Raw genomic sequence first — 19,935 nt, 5'->3', positions numbered from 1 at the left:
GGAAGAACGTGCATCACAGTGTCCGGTTTAGGGGGATTTTTCAACATGACCTCACCCTTTCCACCCATCCACTGACCTCAGCCAGCATAACCCAAGTCATAAATGCAGCTCTAGTGGGATCGGCATTAGTGAGCCAGCCACCAACGAACTTCCTAACGCATCTGTCACATGAACATTAGCCCCATCTCTCCTCAGACCAGGACAGGAATCAATAGCGCCCTGAATCACTAGAGAGGGGTGTTGATCAGTAAGACATCTGACATCTAGTTAGCCTTCTAGACTCGGGATGGTAGAATGACAAGGGAGTCACTACCAATTAAATGCGTCAGCTTGGATTAAAGTGCTTGCCTGAAATCCCAGCAGTGGAGAGGGAGGCTGAAGCAGGAGGATTGCCACAAGTTTAAGCCAGTCTTTGCTCTAGGATGAGATCCTGTCTCAAGAGTTTAAAAAAAGGGGTGGGGTGGGGCAAAATATAAGAAGCACTGAGGAACCTTCCAGGCTTGAGCTGGTCGGTGCGGCAATGTCCCAGCCAATGGTCTCAGAACGGGGCGCCTAGAGGTGACAGCACCGGCTTTACTCGCCTCGAGGGGCGCGGGAAGCGACTGCACTAAAGGGAAACAGAAACTCGGGATCCGCAGGCGCGCGCCCAACCCGGCCCACGTGACCCCGGGCTCCACTGCTCTCCGCGCGCGCCCCCGGCCGCAGCCTCCTCCGCCAGCGCGTGACGCGCGCCGGCCTCCCCAGCGCTGCGTGCCCGGCGTGCGCGTGCCCGGCCGGCAGCGGGCGCGCGCACGCCCGGGAGGGCCGCCGCCCCTCCCTGGGCCCGCCTTCCCACCCTCCCACCTTCCCACCCTCCTACCCACCCCCGGCCGGCGCGGCCCGCCCTGGCGAGTCAGTCCTCGGGTTCCCTCCCTCCCCGGGCGCGCTCGGGCCGCCGCTGCGCTCCCCGCCCTCCAGCCGCCTTGCCGGAGCCACCCGCTGCCGGAGGAGGAGGTGGAGGAGCCGCAGGGGCCCGCCGAGGCGGCGGCGGCGGCGGCAAGATGGCGGACTTCCTGCCGTCGCGCTCCGTGCTGTCCGTGTGCTTCCCGGGCTGCGTGTTGACGAACGGCGAGGCCGAGCAGCAGCGCAAGTCCAAGGAGATCGACAAATGCCTGTCGCGGGAGAAGACCTACGTGAAGCGGCTGGTGAAGATCCTGCTACTGGGTGCGGGCGAGAGCGGCAAGTCCACCTTCCTGAAGCAGATGCGGATCATCCACGGCCAGGACTTCGACCAGCGCGCGCGCGAGGAGTTCCGCCCCACCATCTACAGCAACGTGATCAAAGGTGCGGGGACGCGGCGGGGCTCGGGGACCCGGGGACGCCTGGGGAGCGGGGCCGGGCACCGCCCTCACCCGCCAGTCGCGAGTCTGTGGAGACTGGACCGGACCAGATCGGTCGGGCGAGCGAGCGGGTGGGCGCGCCTCGGGCACCGTCCTGTGCGCCGCTGTGCCCTGGTTTTTCCTATCCGGGACGCCCCGCTGTCCCCCCCCCCGTGCTACCCCAGTGTGGGTCACGGTCGGCCCCGCACCCCGCCGCTGGCCTCGCCCCCTCCGAGAGGGAAGTGCGGCGAGCAGGGTGACTCCGGGTAGTAGGGCGACTTGTGTCCTCCCTGCACACCGGACTCCCTGCACACCATCCATCAGCAGTCCCAGGTCCTACACTCCCATTCTCCCTCACCCTCACCTTCCGTCCCTGGTAGGTGACCCTAGTAAACCGGTCGGATACCCTTCCAGCTCTAGGCTTCCTAGGCCACCTCTTGAGTTAAGCAAGTTCTGGAACGGTCGCGGTGAGGAAACTTTTTTTTTTTTTTTTTTTTGCCCTGAGACTCTTGTCAAGGGCATAGAGTGACAGCCTCTGGGGCCTTTTGGGGCAAGAGTATGAAACTCAAGGGTGTCGCGTTTACTGAACTGGCATCAGGAAAGCCTATTTAACAAAAAAAAAAAAAAATTATCAGCGCGAGTGGTTTTATTCCCCCCCCCCCCCAGTGCTACAGGATGTTTGTAATCACAGTTCAACATGTTGCACACTTTCTTTTTTTCTATCTTTTTTTTTTGCTTAATAACTTGGGACAGGAGGAAAAAACGGCATCATTTCTAATACTTAAATGAATGTGTGTTTAACTGCAAAGACTCTGGCTTAAAAGTCGTAGGAGACCATACAGGAGGTAGTGAATATGGGTAGTGTTGAATCATGGACTTTACAAATTCTATTTGACAGTATTTTAAAATTAAGATATTGTTCCTCTTTGAAAAACACACAAAGTCTTTTTTATCATTTAACGAAGCCATGGAGTTGGCTTTTATTTTGTCATTTAAAATGTCACCTTTCGTATATTTTCTTTAGTGTCAAGTATCTTCTACATAAAAGACATCGGCAAAGTTGAGGTACAGTGCCTGATGTTTTCTGTGATTAAGGAGTCACCCTGTTTTATCTGGGACTTGGAAACAAACTTTAAGATTGTAGATCTTTTCAGGTTGTTATGTGGCTGCTTTTTTTTAAGTGGGTTTTTGTTGTTCAGGAAGTACATAAAGCAAGCCCCTTCATGTCCTAACTCCTTCAGGATTTCAATTGGGGAAAAAACTAGAGAGGGGGGCATTGTAGGGCAATGAGGGGAGAAGGCTGGACCAAGAGCTCACAGTCCATGGCTCTTAGCCATGTATCTCTGCAGTTAAACTGTAAAGGATGGTTGGGTTGTATTTAGTCTGCCTTAATGTTTAGCACAAAACTAATTAAGGTCTCTTCTAAGGCTGTAAACTGTACCTTGCTAGTCCATAATTGAAGGTACCTTTGTATCCTGCTGCAGTTGAACTTAAAGAATTATGTTAATGAATGGACTCAGGTATTCACTGTGAGTAAGGTAAACACCTGGTTTTTGATAGACACTGGGCCTAAGAACTACTTTGAGCATTATTGTGTGATCAAGTTTAAGTCTAGCTAGGCGTCTTATTTTCTTGAGTTGGTTTTGGTCAGAAAACTGAAAGCAAAACAGTTTGGGTTTTTTTTTCTTCAGTATCCAAAGAAACGACTTCCTAATAGACTAAGATAGAAGTAACAGTTTAGTGATAGTATTGAGTTCGAACTGACCTGAGTAAGTGGAAACCCCTGTTTGTGTATCATCCTGCGATTGCTTTTCCTAGTAGACTGCTGTAAAGCCAGCAGATGGCTGTACTGATTTGAGGCATGGTCTTGGGAGGCTCTAAGTGTGTCATAGAGGATGGTGTGGGTAGGAGCTGCAGGACCCTGTCTGCACAGCGAATGGTTCTTCGCCTGTGCCAGGCTGTCTTGAGCCTGGATTTGGAGCTAGGCCGCATTATTTACTTTTCCGTCTCTGATTTTGACCGTCTTCTGCTCCAGAAGTGGTTTTATGATTGCAGTGTATTAAAATCCTTTCGAAAGAGTGATTTTTGTTAGTGATATTACTTTCCAAGGCTTCTAATTTTAAGACAGCGAACAAACTTTTTTAAACCTCTGAGAAGATAAAGGTTCTGTTTCTGGACTCCATTTTGGAAATGGGGTTCTGTAATAGCTAAAAAAAATTTAAGGAACCAATACTGAATAATGCAGGGAGTCAAAGATCCTGATGGTATCTTAATGACTCTTCCTCATTTGTCTTTTTCTCTTTTTAAACAAAGGTATGAGGGTGTTGGTAGATGCCCGAGAGAAGCTTCATATTCCCTGGGGAGATAACAAAAACCAGCTCCATGGCGACAAGTTGATGGCATTCGATACCCGTGCCCCCTTGGCTGCCCAGGGGATGGTGGAAACTCGAGTTTTCCTGCAGTACCTTCCAGCTATAAAAGCCCTGTGGGAAGACAGCGGCATACAGAATGCCTACGACCGGCGTCGGGAGTTCCAGCTGGTAAGACATGCACTTCCTAAAATGTATCTGTTTACTTCTGTATATTTGTGTGTGTGTGTGTGTGTGTGTGTGTGTGTGTGTGTTTTTATTTATGTGGGGGAGGGCATCTGCATGCCATAGTACACATGTACATGTCAGAGGACAACCTGTGGGAGTTAGTTCTCATCTAGCATGTAGGTTATGGGCATAAAACTTAGGTCCTCGGGCTTGGTGACAGATGCCTCTACCTGCTGAGCCACCCTAGCTCTGAAGCGTACTTTTATTAAATGACTTTTAGTAATGTCTGGTTTAGCACCTCTTACAGACTTCCACAGTGTAATCTATTAGGTAAACGATGTAGCCTCAAATGTTGGTTTGCTGTGTGTGCTTTTTACTAAGCAAGATTAAAAGCTATGGTCCACTCTATAGATTTAATGAAGCTATTATACTGGCTAGGACGTAAATTCATAATGACTTTCTGATGACCTTTCTTTTTAGAATAAGCCCTGTGAGTGAGTCTAGTTGTTCATATGTGCCATTTAGCCTCTAAGGTTCTTATTTTATAACAGAGATGAGTTTGATATAAAGAGATGAGAACCTTTTTTCCTCTTTGCTTTGTAGACCGGGCTGGCCTTAAACTTATAGTGACTCTCATTTCTCTGGCTCCTAAGTGCTAGGATTACGGGCATGAGTCCCCATGCCCAGCTGAGAGACTAAACTTTTAACAGTAAATACGCTATAAACTATTTTATAAGAAACGTGGTACTATTTCTGTGCTCTTGTTTCACACGGGAAATAATTTCCATTTGCTTTTCCTCCTTTATCTTAAAACAGATTATAAAATACTTCATAGATGCAAGCATTTTGAACTGGGAGGTGATAAGAAGAGAAAGGGCCGAGTGATCCAGTTCTAAGCTGATCTTGTTATGAAGACAATAAAATCATGAGCTTTCACTCAAAAAAAAATACTTCATAGCTTTTATGCACTATTGAAGGGTAGGAAAGAAGGATCTAAGTCAGTGTTAAAGATACAGCATGTTTAGGGGTGGCTCATGCCTATGTTCTTAGCTCTTTGTAAACGAGAAGCAGAAGAATCATAAGCTCCAGGCCAGCCTGGGTGACACAGCAAGGTCCTGACTTCAAAAACACAAAACCAAGAATTGAGACAAAATTTTTAACCAAATGTTTTATAATTTAATTGTGAGCACTTTGATCACATTTGGTTCTGTTTGCCAAATTCCATCGGCAGTAGCAATGTAGCCAGTGCACAGTTTAGAGATAGTTCAGATCTGAAGTGCTTTCCTGTAATATAATTAAAGTGACAGTTAAAAGTAAAACTGCCTAGGAAATTGTTTGAGCATGTATGTCGCTGACGTTCAAGTGACTCCCAAGGGTGTGGCTAGGCAAGGATGCACAGCACCAGTCTTCCTTTGTGCAGTCCAGGCTGGTCTAGAAAAGTTACAAGAAATGTTTATGATACCTTTTTTACCCATGTCTTACATCCTTAGTGTAGCATACGCTATATGCTGACTAGGGCAGTTCATTCCTGTATACATCATTTCTAATTCATGTATTGAGCATCTGGCAGCATTATACATCAAAAAGGATGAATTCATCAAGTCACCAGATTTCTGGTTATTTTTGACCTTTGGTCCCTGTTGTCATTGTATTTTCTGTAGACTTGCTTGCTCTCCACATATTCTTTCTCATTGCTCCCTTCTACCACCCTCCTGTTTAAGGGCAGCTTATTATCCTTCTTGGTTTATTTTCTCAATAGACACACTTTCCACTGTTTTCTCAGATGTTTATCTTCCCAAGGCCAGGGAAGAATCAGCCAGCTCCACAGTAAGCAGTCAGTACACCCTGAATGAATAAACGAGCAACAGTGTGTCTGTCCTTTCCCTCTGGATTGTCCGAGGCCTATCTAATGGAAGGAAGTTGGGATGTCACAGTTTCGAGTCTATGCTCTCACATCTTATTATCATATCAGGGTCTATGTCATTGTTGAGAAAGGCACATGTGTATGTTTTATTTATTGAAGAGCAAACAGAACCACTCAGAATGAAGACCTCTGTATTCTTGACTTGACACAGCTAATGTTTCAGTAGAAGAATGCTATCAACGACAGGGAAAGGCGGGTTCCAAAAATACTTTTCTTTCTGATAAAGAGTAGAGGCACAAGAAATGAGACTAAAGTGAGATCTGCTGGTAAGCTGCAGCAAGGATTTCTCCACCTGAGTGTATTTCAGCACTGTCAGTAGTATCTGGCCCGTGGTAGGGACTTGATTATTGTATTTTTTTTAATGGGCTGTGGTGTCTGGCACTAAGAAAGCATGCTGCTAATTTAAACTTTCCCCAGAGGCACCATCAGCGCCTTACCCCATCCTGCCGACCCCTGGGTGCTATCTTTTGTCGTCTGTAACTTCTGATGTACTCGCCCCCTTCTTTCTTCCTGCGCTGTCCGTTATTCCTCTCAGACTCCAGAAGTTATCTTGTTGAAACTCAGAGGGCTCTGATAGTTTCCTCTGCTGTTAGAACATGCCTCTTGTGGGTAAAGGCTCCAGCTAGCTTAACTGTGATTTCAACAATATAATTGATAGGCAGCAGGACATACCCTATAACCTCTTAATTCCCATGTGTCCTGATTTTCCACTTCCCTAGCTCTCTTTATATTGTTCTTCTGCCAGGATTTTTCTGGGTCATGTGTGTTCATTAGCTGTTCCTTCATTTGGAGCAATGGTATAATCAGATTTTAAAATATTTTTAATTGAAACTTTTTAGTTTTTATTATTATTATTATTATTATTATTATTATTATTATTATATGTGTGTTTTTCCTGCATATATGCTTAGTGCCTATGGCAGTCAGAAGAGGATATTTGACTTCCTAGAACCAGAGTTATGGATGATAGTGAGCCTCCATACTTGAACTGTGACTCCCCTCCTCAACAAATAATTAAATAAACTAAGATCTTTTAAAGGTTTTTAATTTTAGCCATTGGTTGATTGTATTAAACTTCTTACTACAAATTGAAATGAGAAAAATTACTGACATTTTTAGAGATCCTTTCGTATCTTACATTTTGCTTAAACTGAGTGAGTACCTCTTAGTTTTTAGACAAGGAAGATGGTAGCAATGCTGCAGCAGACCGCTCATTTATTAGTTGTAATTTTGGGTGCTAATAGGATTTTTTTTTTTTTTTCAAAATTCTCACGTCAAGCACTTCCTTTTCTGGTTAGTTTCCATTGTGGGTAAATTAAATAGCTTATGTGGAAAAGAAACATCCCAGAACAATCACATTGTTGTCCAGATGTCAGGTGCTAACACATCGAGGGTAGTGTGTTGGAAGAAGTGGTCTCTTAGCTACTTACACTGAACCTTGGCTGTCAATTCATGGTTGCCTATCGCTCTGCTTGTGGCATATCTTGTCCTTTGAAACACTTCTAAGATGACAGTGGCTAGGGCACTTGGTAATGTGGGTGACAGCCTAGGTGAGCTGGCTGGGTGGAGGACTGGCTGGGTATGATACGGCTGGCAACATAGTCAGACTGACAGAATGCCTGGAGTCACCACCCTGGTCTCTTAGTTCAGCTTGCAGTTACAGTTAAGCAGTGGAAGCAGCACTGGCCACAGAGGACAGGACCGGGTGTGTGACAGTGGGAGGAGTAGGGGACAGCTTCCTAGTTTCTGTAAACAGTTTAGCTTTGTCAGCATTAGTACAGTTTCCTGTAATGGCCAGTCTGCCCTTGCCGCTCTTGAAATCAAAACTGTTCTTGTTAATCATTCATTGTCCCTTCAGTGGGCTTGAGTTTTCTTGCTCAGATGGTACAGTTTGTCATTTCTCTAAGCTGATGCGGTTATTGATGGAGACAGATTGTCCTGCAGTCTATGTAGCAAAGTATTTTGCTACATATGAGTGGTCTGTAAAAAGGAGCTGAATGTCACTTAGTCAACTAAGTAAAGCTTAGAAACTTCTTTTTTGGTTGGTAAAATATTTTTGCTTGCACTGCAGCACTTATTGAAACAGAATACCATCTGAGTCTTTTTGTTTATTGTTTATTCTTTAACACAAATTTGGATTTGCTTTAAACGGTGATTGAGGCCAGGCTGAAGCAGGAGGATCTGGATTTGGAAACCAGTTTAGGCTGTATAGAGAGTTCAAGGGTTCTATTGGAGACAGGGCTAGGGATGGGGGGGGGGGAGAACCAGAGACCCAGGGTATGCCTGGGCCCTTGACACTTCAAAGGGTTGTACTGTGCCTTCACTATCACTCTGACAGAAAACAAAGTCACTGCTAAGTAGCTGGTGCTGCTGCTAATGTGTTTATTAAATGGGAAAGTAATGGAGCAACGAAGTAGTCTCACTATGACTAGTTTAGTTATAATTGGGCTTTAGTTTCAGAATTGTGCTTCGTGGTGGACCTAATCCAGGACAAAAGTTTATGAGCTCACTTTAAAGAAAACACAGTTCAGCCGGGCGGCGGTGGTGCATGCCTTTAATCCCAGCACTCGGGAGGCAAAGGCAGGCGGATCTCTGAGTTTGAGGCCAGCCTGGTCTACAAGAGCTAGTTCCAGGACAGGCTCTAGAAACTACAGGGAAACCCTGTCTCGAAAAACAAAAACAAAAAAAAAGAAAACACAGTTCAGGCACTTCCTGGGTGGACTGTTCCCGTTCTTCTTTACAAATAGGCTGCAGCTTAAACAAGCTGTGGTGGCTATTATTTTTCTAGAGAGTTAATTGTTTAGTACCTTAATGTTTGGGACAATCGGTTGGTAGTTTTCAAATCACTGTTGCATAATTATCCCCTGATTCCTCAATAGCAGACAGTGATGAGATACTTGCCATTGTTCTCAGCTCATAGATGGAAGAAGTCTGAGGCCTGGGCACAGAGTCCTTGATCCTTTGGTTCCCAGACCTAGTAATTGATAGTAGACTGCGAAGTGGGAGTCCTGTCTGCTCATCCCTGCTCCATCACTCCTTGCCCTGCCACTGAACCCTTCTGAAGACTCAAGCATTATGTCCCTGGAACAGTTAGTTGTCTTTCCTCTCATTTCCAGCCTTTTTTGGATTCCCTTTGCCCCAAATGACCAGCATGCTTCTGTTGAGTTCTAGTGCATTGCTTTGAGTATGTGGAAGGTTTGTTTATGTTTGGCATTGCAGTGATATCCACATGTCCTTTTTTACACTCTGAGTGTTCATAATGTTCCTATTTATTCCCTTGTCTTTGTTAACTAACTTAGAGTTAGGACAGATGTACTTTTACCTGACATTGATAGTAAGCTTGCCTACTTGGAGTGGTTCATTGACTGTATAAATGATCTTGGGGCAGTTTGAGGTTTCCCTTCCTTAAAGCTCACTGTGGTAAGAATCCTCATCCAAGGTGGTGTCTTTTCTGGAGATGCCACTGAAGACTGCCTGACTCGTGTCTGTTTCCTGGATTTGCTTTTGCTTTGGGGAGGAGAATATCAGGGCAGGCTCTTATTGACATGCTTCTCATGTAGAGATGTCATGTGACCATATTGTGTGTGTATGAGCATCCCAGATTGCTGCTTGTCACAGATCTGTGTTTTGGTCAGAAATGACCTAATTTTAAAAATTGTATTTCTGGATTTATAGTCACTTTCATTTCCTCGCTTGAACATACTTCATTCTTAGTTCTAGCCTCATGATACCGCTTATCTCTGTCTGTATTATAGGCCTGCATTTTTTACAAGATGCTTTTCAAAAGAATTTACAGCCACAGGAGCAAAGCTGTATTAGAGTGGGTTAAGAGAGATCAAGGAAATAGTTTTGAGGACTGGACCTTAGTAGACTTGGCTAAAGTTGGTGATATATCGTAGTGATGGTAGTTAATCTTTCACATTTAATTGGTCTTCATTTGGAAAACTGCATCCAAGTTTTTGTTTATTTATTTGGGGTACCCTGTGATCCTCTTGCCCAAACTCCTGAGTGCAGAGAATACAGGCTTATTGCACCATGCCCAATTTAAGATTTTTAAACCAGTGCAGTGGATGAACTTTCTCATCCTTATTGTTTCTATAATGGGCATAGATCCCTTGGGCAGAATTTTTCTGTTGTTTTATTTTTCTTTGTGGTCCAAGCACTCCGGCCCATGTACTTCGTTATGCTTTTCTTTCCCATACTCGTTAAAAAGTTAACCACTTTCAAAGAATGAAACCTTTTTACATAGGCTTGAATGTGATCCCTTACTTTTTGAGGTGGCTTCTGACTGGTGGGCTAAACGTAGAGCAAGATAGCTTGTCAACAAGAATCTTCCCTGACTGTCAGTCTAGGTGTGAGCTAGGGCAAGTTCCTCAGCCTCTCAATTGGTTTCATGACTATAGAATACAGATGACTATGGGATGTATTATCTGTTGTGAGGATTACATGGGGGATGAGCCTTGTAAGATGATAGCATGATGCCTTGGTGAATATAAATGGCAATATTAGTAATATTAGCCATTAATATTCCTAATATGCCATGTGCACATAAATAGCTGTCAAAAGAAGTACTGTAAGCTTTGATTGGTCTTACTATTCTGAACTGGATTGCTAACATAAATCTGAATAAAGTAGAATGTATGACTTACATTCTTGGTACATCATGTTATTTATTTTCACGAGGACCACATATCCATCCAAAGGAAGTGAGGTGCTCTTTGGCACATTGGTTCTTGCTGCCTTTTAATAGAACTTTGCTTGGTTTTCAGATAAAATATTTATGTGTGGGTTTATATATAAATTGTATATACTGTGTCCATGTAGGTGCCCACAGACATCAGAAGAGGTCATTGGATCCCCTGAAACTCAAGTTATAGGCAGTTCTGAACTGTCATTGGGTGCATATTTGTAAATGGTTTTAAAAATAAATTCTTTAATCCTAAAGAACCAAATGTAATTCAGGTCTAATATCCCTTGTCTGAAATTGTTGAGATCAGACACGTTTGTGGTTTTAGATTTTCCCTCTTTTTATTTGCATACATATAGTAAGGGTGAAAGCCAAGCCTACATGTGAAACATCACCTGTACTTCCTACACACTTTGCCTGCATAGCTGAAGGTAACTATATAGTTTTTTAGAAGTGTGCCTGTGTTTTGACTGGAACTTGTCATATGATGCCAGGCATGGAAATTTCCACTTCTGGCATCATGTCACTGCTTTAAAAGTTTGTATTTTGGAGGGTTTCAGATTTTAGGTAATCAGCCATTAATGAAAATAAAAATGACTTTCTTAGCATTGTATAGACTTTTGATGGAACGGAGTCACCATGATCTCATTTTCACAATGGAATTTCTAGCCAGAGTTAAGTAGTTTGGAAACCATGTTCCTGAGAGCTTTAGCTGTGTAGGGAGAAGGGCTCAAATCCCTGTTCCTGCTGGGAGTGTGCTGACAGGTGCCAGTGCCCTGCTTGCCATCCCACTGAATGCTTTCTCTCTCATCCCTTCCCCTTTGTCTCTGTCCCCTCTCTATGACTGTCCACACAGAGTTTACCCTTTCCTGCTCTGTCATTTCCTCTGCTTGGCAGAGGTCCCATGAGTTCCCAGGTTACAGTAGAGGGTAATTAACCTTCATTTCCAAGGTTAAAAAATATTCCTACATTCTTATTTTTTTAATACTCTGTTAAAAATGGTTTTAAGTGTTATGGATTTTTGTGAAATAAACTTAGCATTTTATACAAAAATAATTATAAAAAACCCAATTAGTTTAATTGAGAATTTCTACTTTGTCTTGATAAAGAAAAACAGATTTCACATTTGTTCTCCCTAAAGAAAAAGAAAATAGCTATTGATGATGGTATTTAAAGACAGTATTGATAGCTGGGTGGTGGTGGTGGTGCACACCTTTAATCCCAGCACTCAGGAGGCAGAGCCAAGCAGATCTCTTGAGTTCGAGGCCAGCCTGGTCTACAGAGCTAGTTCCAGGATAGCCAGGTCTATGCAGACAATCTGTGTCTCAAAACAAAACAGTATTAATAAACAAAACTTCCTTATTAATAAAGTATCCTGTCTTTACATCCTCAAAGGTTTTGGGTTCTTTGAACCAGAAAAATTATATTTATTAAGACCATTTTTTTTGAGACAGGGTTTCTCTGTAGCTTTGGGGCCTGCCCTGGAACTAGCTCTTGTAGACCAGGTTGGCCTCGAACTCACAGAGATCTGCCTGCCTCTACCTCCTGAGTGCTGGGATTAAAGAGGTGCAGCACCACCACCTGACTAGAACATTTCTTTTTTAAGAAGAAAAAGAGTCAAAATGAATAAATAAGAGTATGGGACTTTCGTTTTTAAACACCCTGGGGTACTATTTTCTAATCTTTGAGTAACTTTTAAAAATGTGAGTGTTTTGCCTGCATGTATGTTTGTGCCCATTTACATGCAGTGTACACGAAGGCCAAAATAGGGTGTCAGATCTCCTGGGATAGGAGCTCTGGATGGTTATTAATCGCCATGTGGGTGCTGGAGATTGAACCTGAGAGAGCTGCCAGTGCTTTTAATTGCGGAGCCATCTTTCCAGCCCCAAGTAACTAAAATTTTTCTTCGGAATTTCTTCTATCTTCCTGCTGTTTGTTTTCAGGCAGGGGCTAGTATAACTCAGTCTGACCGTGAACTGTGTAGCCAGGGATGTTCTTGAACTAATCCTCCTGACTCCGCATCTCAAGTGATGGGAATATAGATATGTACCACCACACCTGCTATTTATCTTCTCATTCATATGGAGGGTTTGCCTGCATGTATGTCTTTGTAGCACATGCTTGCCTGATGCCCTTGGAGGCCAGAAAAGGTTATAGGAATGGAGTTACAGATGGTTGTGAGCCAATTTGTGTTCCTGGGAATCAAACCCGGGTCTTCAGGAAGAGCAGCCAATGCTCCTGATTGCTGAACCATCTCTCCAACCCTTTTCTATCTCTATCTGTCTGTTGTCTGTCTGTCTGTCTATCTATCTATCTATCTATCTATCTATCTATCTATCTATCGTCTGTCTGCCTGCCAGCCTGCCTCTGTCTGTCTGTCTGTCTGTCTGTCTGTCTGTCTGTCTGTCTATCATCTGTTATGGTGCTAGGGCTTGAGCCTAAGCATTGAGCACAGTGGACAAAGTGCTCTACCCCCGAACTACATGCTCAGTGTCTGTCTGTCTTTTGGAGAGAGGCTCTCACTGGCTCGCCTGGCCTAGAACTTGTAAATCTCCTTTCTCAGCTACTGTGCCTGACTCCCAAGTGCTTTTTATTCTACTTTGAGACAGAATCTCACTACATTTCTTTTTGAGACAGGGTCTGACTCGACTGGAGCTCACTGGGTAGCCCAGGTTGGCCTCTGTCCTCCTACCTCAGTCTCCCCAGTGTTGGATTCCAGGTGCAAGTCATCCCTCACTGGTGCTTAGATTGTTTCTAAGTTCAAACAGCCTTGACCTTAGAATCCTTCTGCTTCAGTCTCCAGGAATTGGGACTGTAGGTGTGCTCTCCCAACTTAAAAATGTTTTTGTGTGTTAAGTAGGGTAGAAATTACAGGGAGAATTTGTCACCTGTTATTGTGTGATTTTTGCTTAGCCTTCAGCCTGAAGGGTGTGTAGTTTGTTATCCATTCGCTGTTGAGAAAGAGAGTTGTGGCTGTTACTAGTAAAGAGCAGCTGCCCACGGTTCCCACGTCGATGGGGCGGCTTGCTTGTGATTGCCCAGCTAACTGCTGCAGCAGACCTGACAAGTGAGGCAGTGGGCATTCATCATGATGCTTTCCAGTTCCATGTTTATTCCAAATAATTAAATACTGTATGTTCGCAAAGGTACAAAGTATTAACTGCCCTAATCAAAAATGTTGAACAATGGGCTGGAGATATCATACATTTGCCTGGTATGAGTAAGATCCTGAGTTCAAAGCCACATACTTAAATCTAAGATGAATGATGGGATTTAGCCAATTCAGTTAGAAATCTTGCTACACAAATGATTGGCTACTTTTAACTATTGCTAATTTGCCATGTTTGCAAGTAAAACTTACTTCCTTCAGCTTTAACCTTAATATATGATCTCTTAATATGATTTAAAAGTTTTATTTCATAGCAATTAAATTTTTATAGGAATGTGTTTATGTCTGATGTTTTTATGCAGTATGTATGTGTGCGCACATGTTCGCTCAGGTATTAAGGTATGGAGTTATTACTTTAATTTGTCTAGTTTCATTATAGCCTGATTTCTTTCCTCTCCTCAAATGTGGAGCATAAAAAGCAAATGTAAAAAAGATGATGAGGGTAGGAAAGCCCTGGGTAACAGAAAAGCAGGCTGTAGGGCTCCTAACAGTTCTGTGAGCACACCTGGCAGGCTCACAGTCACATGCCGTTGCACAGTCATTGATGGGGCAGGTACCAGTCACACACCATTGCACACCCGTTGATGAGGCAGGTATCTTTTTGCAGGCTATTTGTGAGGGGACCAAGTAAAAATAATCTCTTTGTTGGTCACAGATGTTAATTGGAGTTAACTATGGCAAATAGGCAAACATATGTATTTATACATACGATCAGTACCCCAAATGAAACCATTAGGAAGGAAGAAGACACCAAGAATTTGGTTCAAAGAGGTGCTTTCTTTTTTCTTTTCTTTTTTAAAAATATTTATTTATTTATTATGTATACAATATTCTGTCTGTGTGTATGCCTGCAGGCCAGAAGAGGGTACCAGACCTCATTACAGATGGTTGTGAGCCACCATGTGGTTGCTGGGAATTGAACTCAGGACCTTTGGAAGAACAGGCAATGCTCTTAACCTCTGAGCCATCTCTCCAGCCCTCCCCCCTTTTTTTTTGAGACAGGGTTTCTCTGTAGCTTTAGAGCCTGCCTGTCCTGGAACTAGTAGACCAGGCTGACCTCAGACTCACAGAGATCCACCTGCCTCTGCCTCCTGAGTGCTGGAATTAAAGGTGTGTGCCACCACTGCTGGTTCAAGGAGGTGACATTTATTTAAGATTTCATGGATGAGAGGCGTGTCAGCCAGGCATGGGGGAAGCTGGAAGAGTTCCTCAGGCAGAAGGAGGAGTCCATGTGTGAAGCTGGAAAACCTAGTTGCTCATCAGAAAACTTGTTCACCGTTGTGGAGGGCAGAGCATGCAGGGGGCCTGAGCAGATGCAAGAAGGTGGTGGCTGCTGGTTACTGTCCAGCTGTAGTCCGAACTTGGGGGTTTCTGAATACAGTGGGAAGCCTCTAGAGGACTTTGGCAAGACAGGGAGGCTGTTGTGTGGAGAGCCCTGCTGGAGCAGTCTGCCTGGGAGAGCTACAGGAGGAGCAGAGCCTCTAGGTGGGTGAGACACTTCGGAGTTTGACACACAAGTCTGGAGTCCAGGGTAGAGTTTGGGACTGGAGAAGTTTGTGAACTTTTTGTTTGCATTGTGCGTGATTTATCAGAATATAAGGTGAACAAGCAGAGGGCTACCTGTAAGAGAGTCTTAAGGATCTTGGCGTCTTTTGAGAATGTTCAGAGGCAGAAGTCATATGAAAAGGAGAAGTGTCCTGAAGTGTAGTAGCACAGCACTTGGGAGGTCGAGGCAGGAGGATTGCCTGTTTGAAGTCACCTAGTTCATAGTAAGACTAAACAAACTAAACACATTTTTTTAAAGAGAAGAAATGCTGTAGGGATTGGGAAGTGTTTTGCAACAGAACAGCGGGGAGCTGGTAGCAGGAAGGCTCTGGCTGGCAGGTGACATGGGGAGGGGAGGGGAGGGAAGGCCAGACTGGACGCGCCTGGGGAGGGAAGGGAGGTGAGGAAGTGGAGAAGACTCGCTGGAAGCCAGGCTGACTGTTCTCGTTTCCCTTTTGCAGCACTTTCAGCCACCTGGTTTAGCAAGTTGTGGTTTTTCAGACCTTTTTAAAGTTCAGGCACATTGTGCTTGTATTAACCAATATCTTTGATTGCACTCAAAGAGAGTTAAAAATGAGTTAATAGGCCAGATAAGGGCTCTGGGTATAGCTTAGTTGGTAGAGAACTTACTGAGTATGTCCAAAGCCTAGGCTTTGATTCCCAGCACCACATAAACTGGGCAAGGTAGTCCCGTACCCATAATCCTGCCATTTACACATGAGAGAACATGATCTCAAAGTAATTATTATGCTAAGTAAATACAGAAGAGTTTCTCATTTTTTTACAGCTGTTCCTTCATGTCCTCAGGGCTGGTAACCGCCTCAGATAGGAAAATCTTAATGTGCAGTCTCTGGTATAAAATGGTGTAATATTTGCATATAACCTAAGTACAACCTGCCATGTGCTTTAAATTGCCTCTGGCATAATAATGCCACATACAGTATAATGCTGTGGAAGCAGCTATTGTGCGTTATTTTAGGAATAATGACAAGAAGAAAAGAGTGTGTGCTCAGTGCACATGGAATTCTTGCTTTGCCATGTAGTCTAGGCTGGCCTCTTAATTTGCAGTCCTGTGTACCACCATGTGTGGCTCCAAATGGAAACCTTTTTCCTGGCATTTTAGACTTAGGTTGGTTGGATCTGTGGATATGGAACCTGTGAATGAAACGTGAACTGGAGTGTTTTACATGTGATCCTTCCCATGTAGAGAAGTGAGGGCAGAAATGTGATTAGTGTGTACCTGATGCCCTCCAGTTCTTCATCAAGCATGCTTTGAGTATTTGCTGTAGGTAGTGTGTTACGGGCCCAGAGGAGACCCTAGGAGCTCAGGTGGATTGCTCGTTTGCTGTACTGGAGTTCTCAACTAGTGAAGAGGAAGGAGTACAAGTTAGCAGGATTTGTGCTGTTATTCACTGCTCTGTTTGTAGCTGGGTTTAGCTTAGAAAGGACCTCAGAGAAAGCAGTTTTGTTCATGATTCAAACCCAAGGCTGTGGGGCTCCATAGCCCATTTGTGATTGGTACTCAGTTCCATGCTTTTCTGCTTCTCATGCTAACAGAATTAGCCAGATCGTGATTTAGAGACAGGAACTGATGTGATCAGATACATTTTGAGTTAATTTGCACATTCGGCAGTATTTGAAATATTTTCAATCGCCTTGCTTTGCTGTCTGATAGTATTCAGGGATGAGACAAATAGACTAGGTGGAACTTCACTGTTGCCAAGAAAGCTTAGGAATATGGAGCTCACCTAGGAGTGAAGCCATCTGGGTTTTACTGTCACCTGCTTCTCATTTATTAGTTAATGTTAATTATTCTGCAGTGTTCAAGTTTGGGGTTTTGTAGCATATCCTTGATGAGCCAAACTTCCCATAGGGTCTGTGGGGTATCAGGAAGCCTCTGGCTACAGTCCCCGTGGAGACCACAGAAGATTGAACCAGGGGAGGGTATGTTGGAAAGTTGCATGTTTCCCCTTTTCTCCCCTTTCTTCCTGCTTGCTTGCCCGTGGTGGATGGCATTGATTTTTGGAAAATGGCAAAAAGAAAAAAAATGTAGTACCAAAGACTTCTATTTGTGGCAAAGCATTTTTTTTCCTGTGTGTATATACGTATGTGTGTGCACGTGTTAGAGAGCATTTACACAAGCATGTGTTTGTCAGAAAGAGGTCTGTGAGCATTTGTGTGGGGGAGCACTTGTCTGGAGGTCAGAGGAGAACTTGTGAGCTGATTCTGCCCTGCTGTGTGGGTGTGGGCTATGCTATGGTCAGCAGGCTTTGCACACAATAGTGCCTTTACCCACTGTCCTTTGCTTCTGTATTGCTGTGATAGGACCCTTGGGGGACGAAAATGCAGGGTATAGTCTATCCCTGAGGGAAGGAACCTGGAGACCGGAGCAGAATGAAGCGGGCCATGGTTTGCTCAGTTTGGTCTCCTATACTGCCCAGGACACATTTGTCTACAGGTTATCTGGTGACAGTAATTCCTCAGTAAGGGGCCTCTTCCCAGATGATTCTAGCTTGTGCCAAGTCGACAAAACAGAACACTAACCAACACACGCACTGAGCTGTCTGTTCTTTATATGGTTTTCAGATTGTGTATGATTGGCTCTTTTCAAAAGTTTAACATTGAAGCATTTTTCAAGGCTCAGAACTAACCTTTATTGTATTAAATGTATTATGTGAAAACTGGAGAGTAGGAAAGTTGTTCACTTCTTGGAGAAGATGACTTAAATTTTATTCTAAGGTTTATTATTTTTTTCCTTGTGTGTGTCTGAATGTACACATGATGCATCGTGTGCACAGGTACCCAGGGAGGCCAGAACAGGGTGTGAGACCCCTGAAAATGTCACAGGCAGTGGTGGCATTCTAAGCTATTCATGCTCTCCTGGGGTTAAAAAAAAAATCACACAGGGATGCTCTATACCATCTGAGACATCTTTGTTGACATTTGGTTTTCTTCCGCTGGTATTTGAATACATACTGGGTACTGAGATAAACTCTTTGGTACTCTGTCCAGCTTCATATCCTGCCCTTTATGGTTGCAGCATTAGCATCTCCTGGAGGAGATTCTTTAGATATGGTGTGAACTTTTTACTTCAGTGGGAGATTCTTAGGAAGCCAAAGTAGTGATTCTAAACAGTACCATATAGGATAAATCTTACCATACTGCTATCCTGTTGGTCAGAGCTATCTCACGTCTGCAGTGTGAATGTCCTTCCCATGTAAACTGGGGTTTTTCTTTCATGAGATACTGGCAGAATTGAGCACCTTTGTAGGACACACATTTATAAACGCAAGTAGGGATGGTTGGATCTCTGTTCTTCCAGAGTAAATAAAGCATTTTAATAAAGTAAGGTATTTTCTTTTTATGACTTCTGTAGCAGGGGAATTACTTTTAAAACATAAGTTACATTATTAAGATTACTAGCTGCATCTGAGCAGTGGTGGTGCACACCTTTAATCCCAGCACTGGGGAGGCAGAGGCAGGCAGACCTCTGTGAGTTCAAGGACAGCCTGGTGGTCTACAAGATCTAGTTCCAGGACAGGCATCAAAGCTACAGAGAAACCTTGTCTTGAAAAACAAAACAAAACAAAACAAATAATAAAAAAAAGATTACTATCCACAAATGATTTTGGTGGTAAATCTAAAACACTTGACATAAAGCACTTACTGACTGAGAGTCGTGGCAAGTTAACAGCCTGCATAATAAAGTTGATGGCGTGGCTCTTTCCACGGTGTCTCTCACACACTGCTTTTCACTACAGTCTGCGGTAGAAGAAGTAGACTAAACTTGGGTTTAAGTAAGTCATAGATAGTATTCTTTAGGAAAGTTTTACTTTGTTATAAACTATCTTAGATTGGTTTAGGAAGATTTATTTTGAAAAGCAATTCGAATACTGAGAGTTAATATTAAACTGACTAATTTTGACTCTTAGAATTGTTAAATGTGATATGCAAAATGCTAGAAAGAAAGGGTAGTTGGTTTTGGTATACTGACAGAGCAAAGGGGAAAATGCAGTTTCTTTTGCTATCAGTAAATATTGTTGTGTTCCTGTGAACCAAACAAACTGATGGGAGGTGCTTTACATACACTTACAGAGGTGATGGTAGTGGACTGTATGTATAACATCAAATATTTTTCCCCAGAGAAAAGCAAGATGAAAATTTTTAAAAAAACTTCAAAGATATGGATCAGTAAAAGAAGTTCCTTGAAACCAGGCAAGAGGAGCTGTTAGAAGGGCAGAAATGAAACAGACCGGGATTAACAGGCATGCTGTCCTCCCTCCAGTCTCTTGAGTTAGGATCTTGCTCTGTAGCCCAGGCTATACTCGTTCTGTAGCCCAGGCTATACTCGTTCTGTAGCCCAGGCTATACTCGCTCTGTAGCCCAGGCTATACTCGTTCTGTAGCCCAGGCTATACTCATTCTGTAGCCCAGCCTAGCCTTCATCCTAGAACCCTCCTGCCTCAACTCCCAGGCTTCTAAGAAGCTGCAATTACAGGCTTATGCCAGTAGGCCCTGCAAAGTGAATAATGATTGATTAATGATTGATTAATTGATTGATTACAGACCTATACTACCATACCCCACAAAGTGAATATTGATGAATGGATAGATTTTTCTTTTGAATTTTGATATTTTTTAATGATTTTGACAGAAGAGTTTATTAGATGATGGCAGGAACAACTGAAAGAGGCTCAGAAAATAAAAAAATGTTAC

General features: G+C 43.5%; 1 protein-coding gene across 1 annotated transcript in view; it reads left to right on the top strand.

Annotated features, from left to right (window-relative positions):
• The first annotated feature begins 892 nt into the window (after positions 1-892).
• The window catches only part of Gna13 (G protein subunit alpha 13), a 40,921-nt gene continuing 21,878 nt past the window's right edge, over positions 893-19,935 (top strand). The window contains exons 1-2 of the mRNA XM_038328049.1: positions 893-1,323; positions 3,672-3,898. Of these exons, the coding sequence (XP_038183977.1) occupies positions 1,041-1,323; positions 3,672-3,898 (510 nt within the window). The 5' untranslated portion in view covers positions 893-1,040. The remainder of the gene's footprint in view (positions 1,324-3,671; positions 3,899-19,935) is intronic.

This window comes from Arvicola amphibius, chromosome 4 (assembly GCF_903992535.2).
Source record: "Arvicola amphibius chromosome 4, mArvAmp1.2, whole genome shotgun sequence".
Taxonomy (NCBI): Eukaryota; Metazoa; Chordata; class Mammalia; order Rodentia; family Cricetidae; genus Arvicola; species Arvicola amphibius.
Note: the sequence above shows the minus strand (reverse complement) of the source record. Positions and strands in the feature narration are given on the sequence as shown.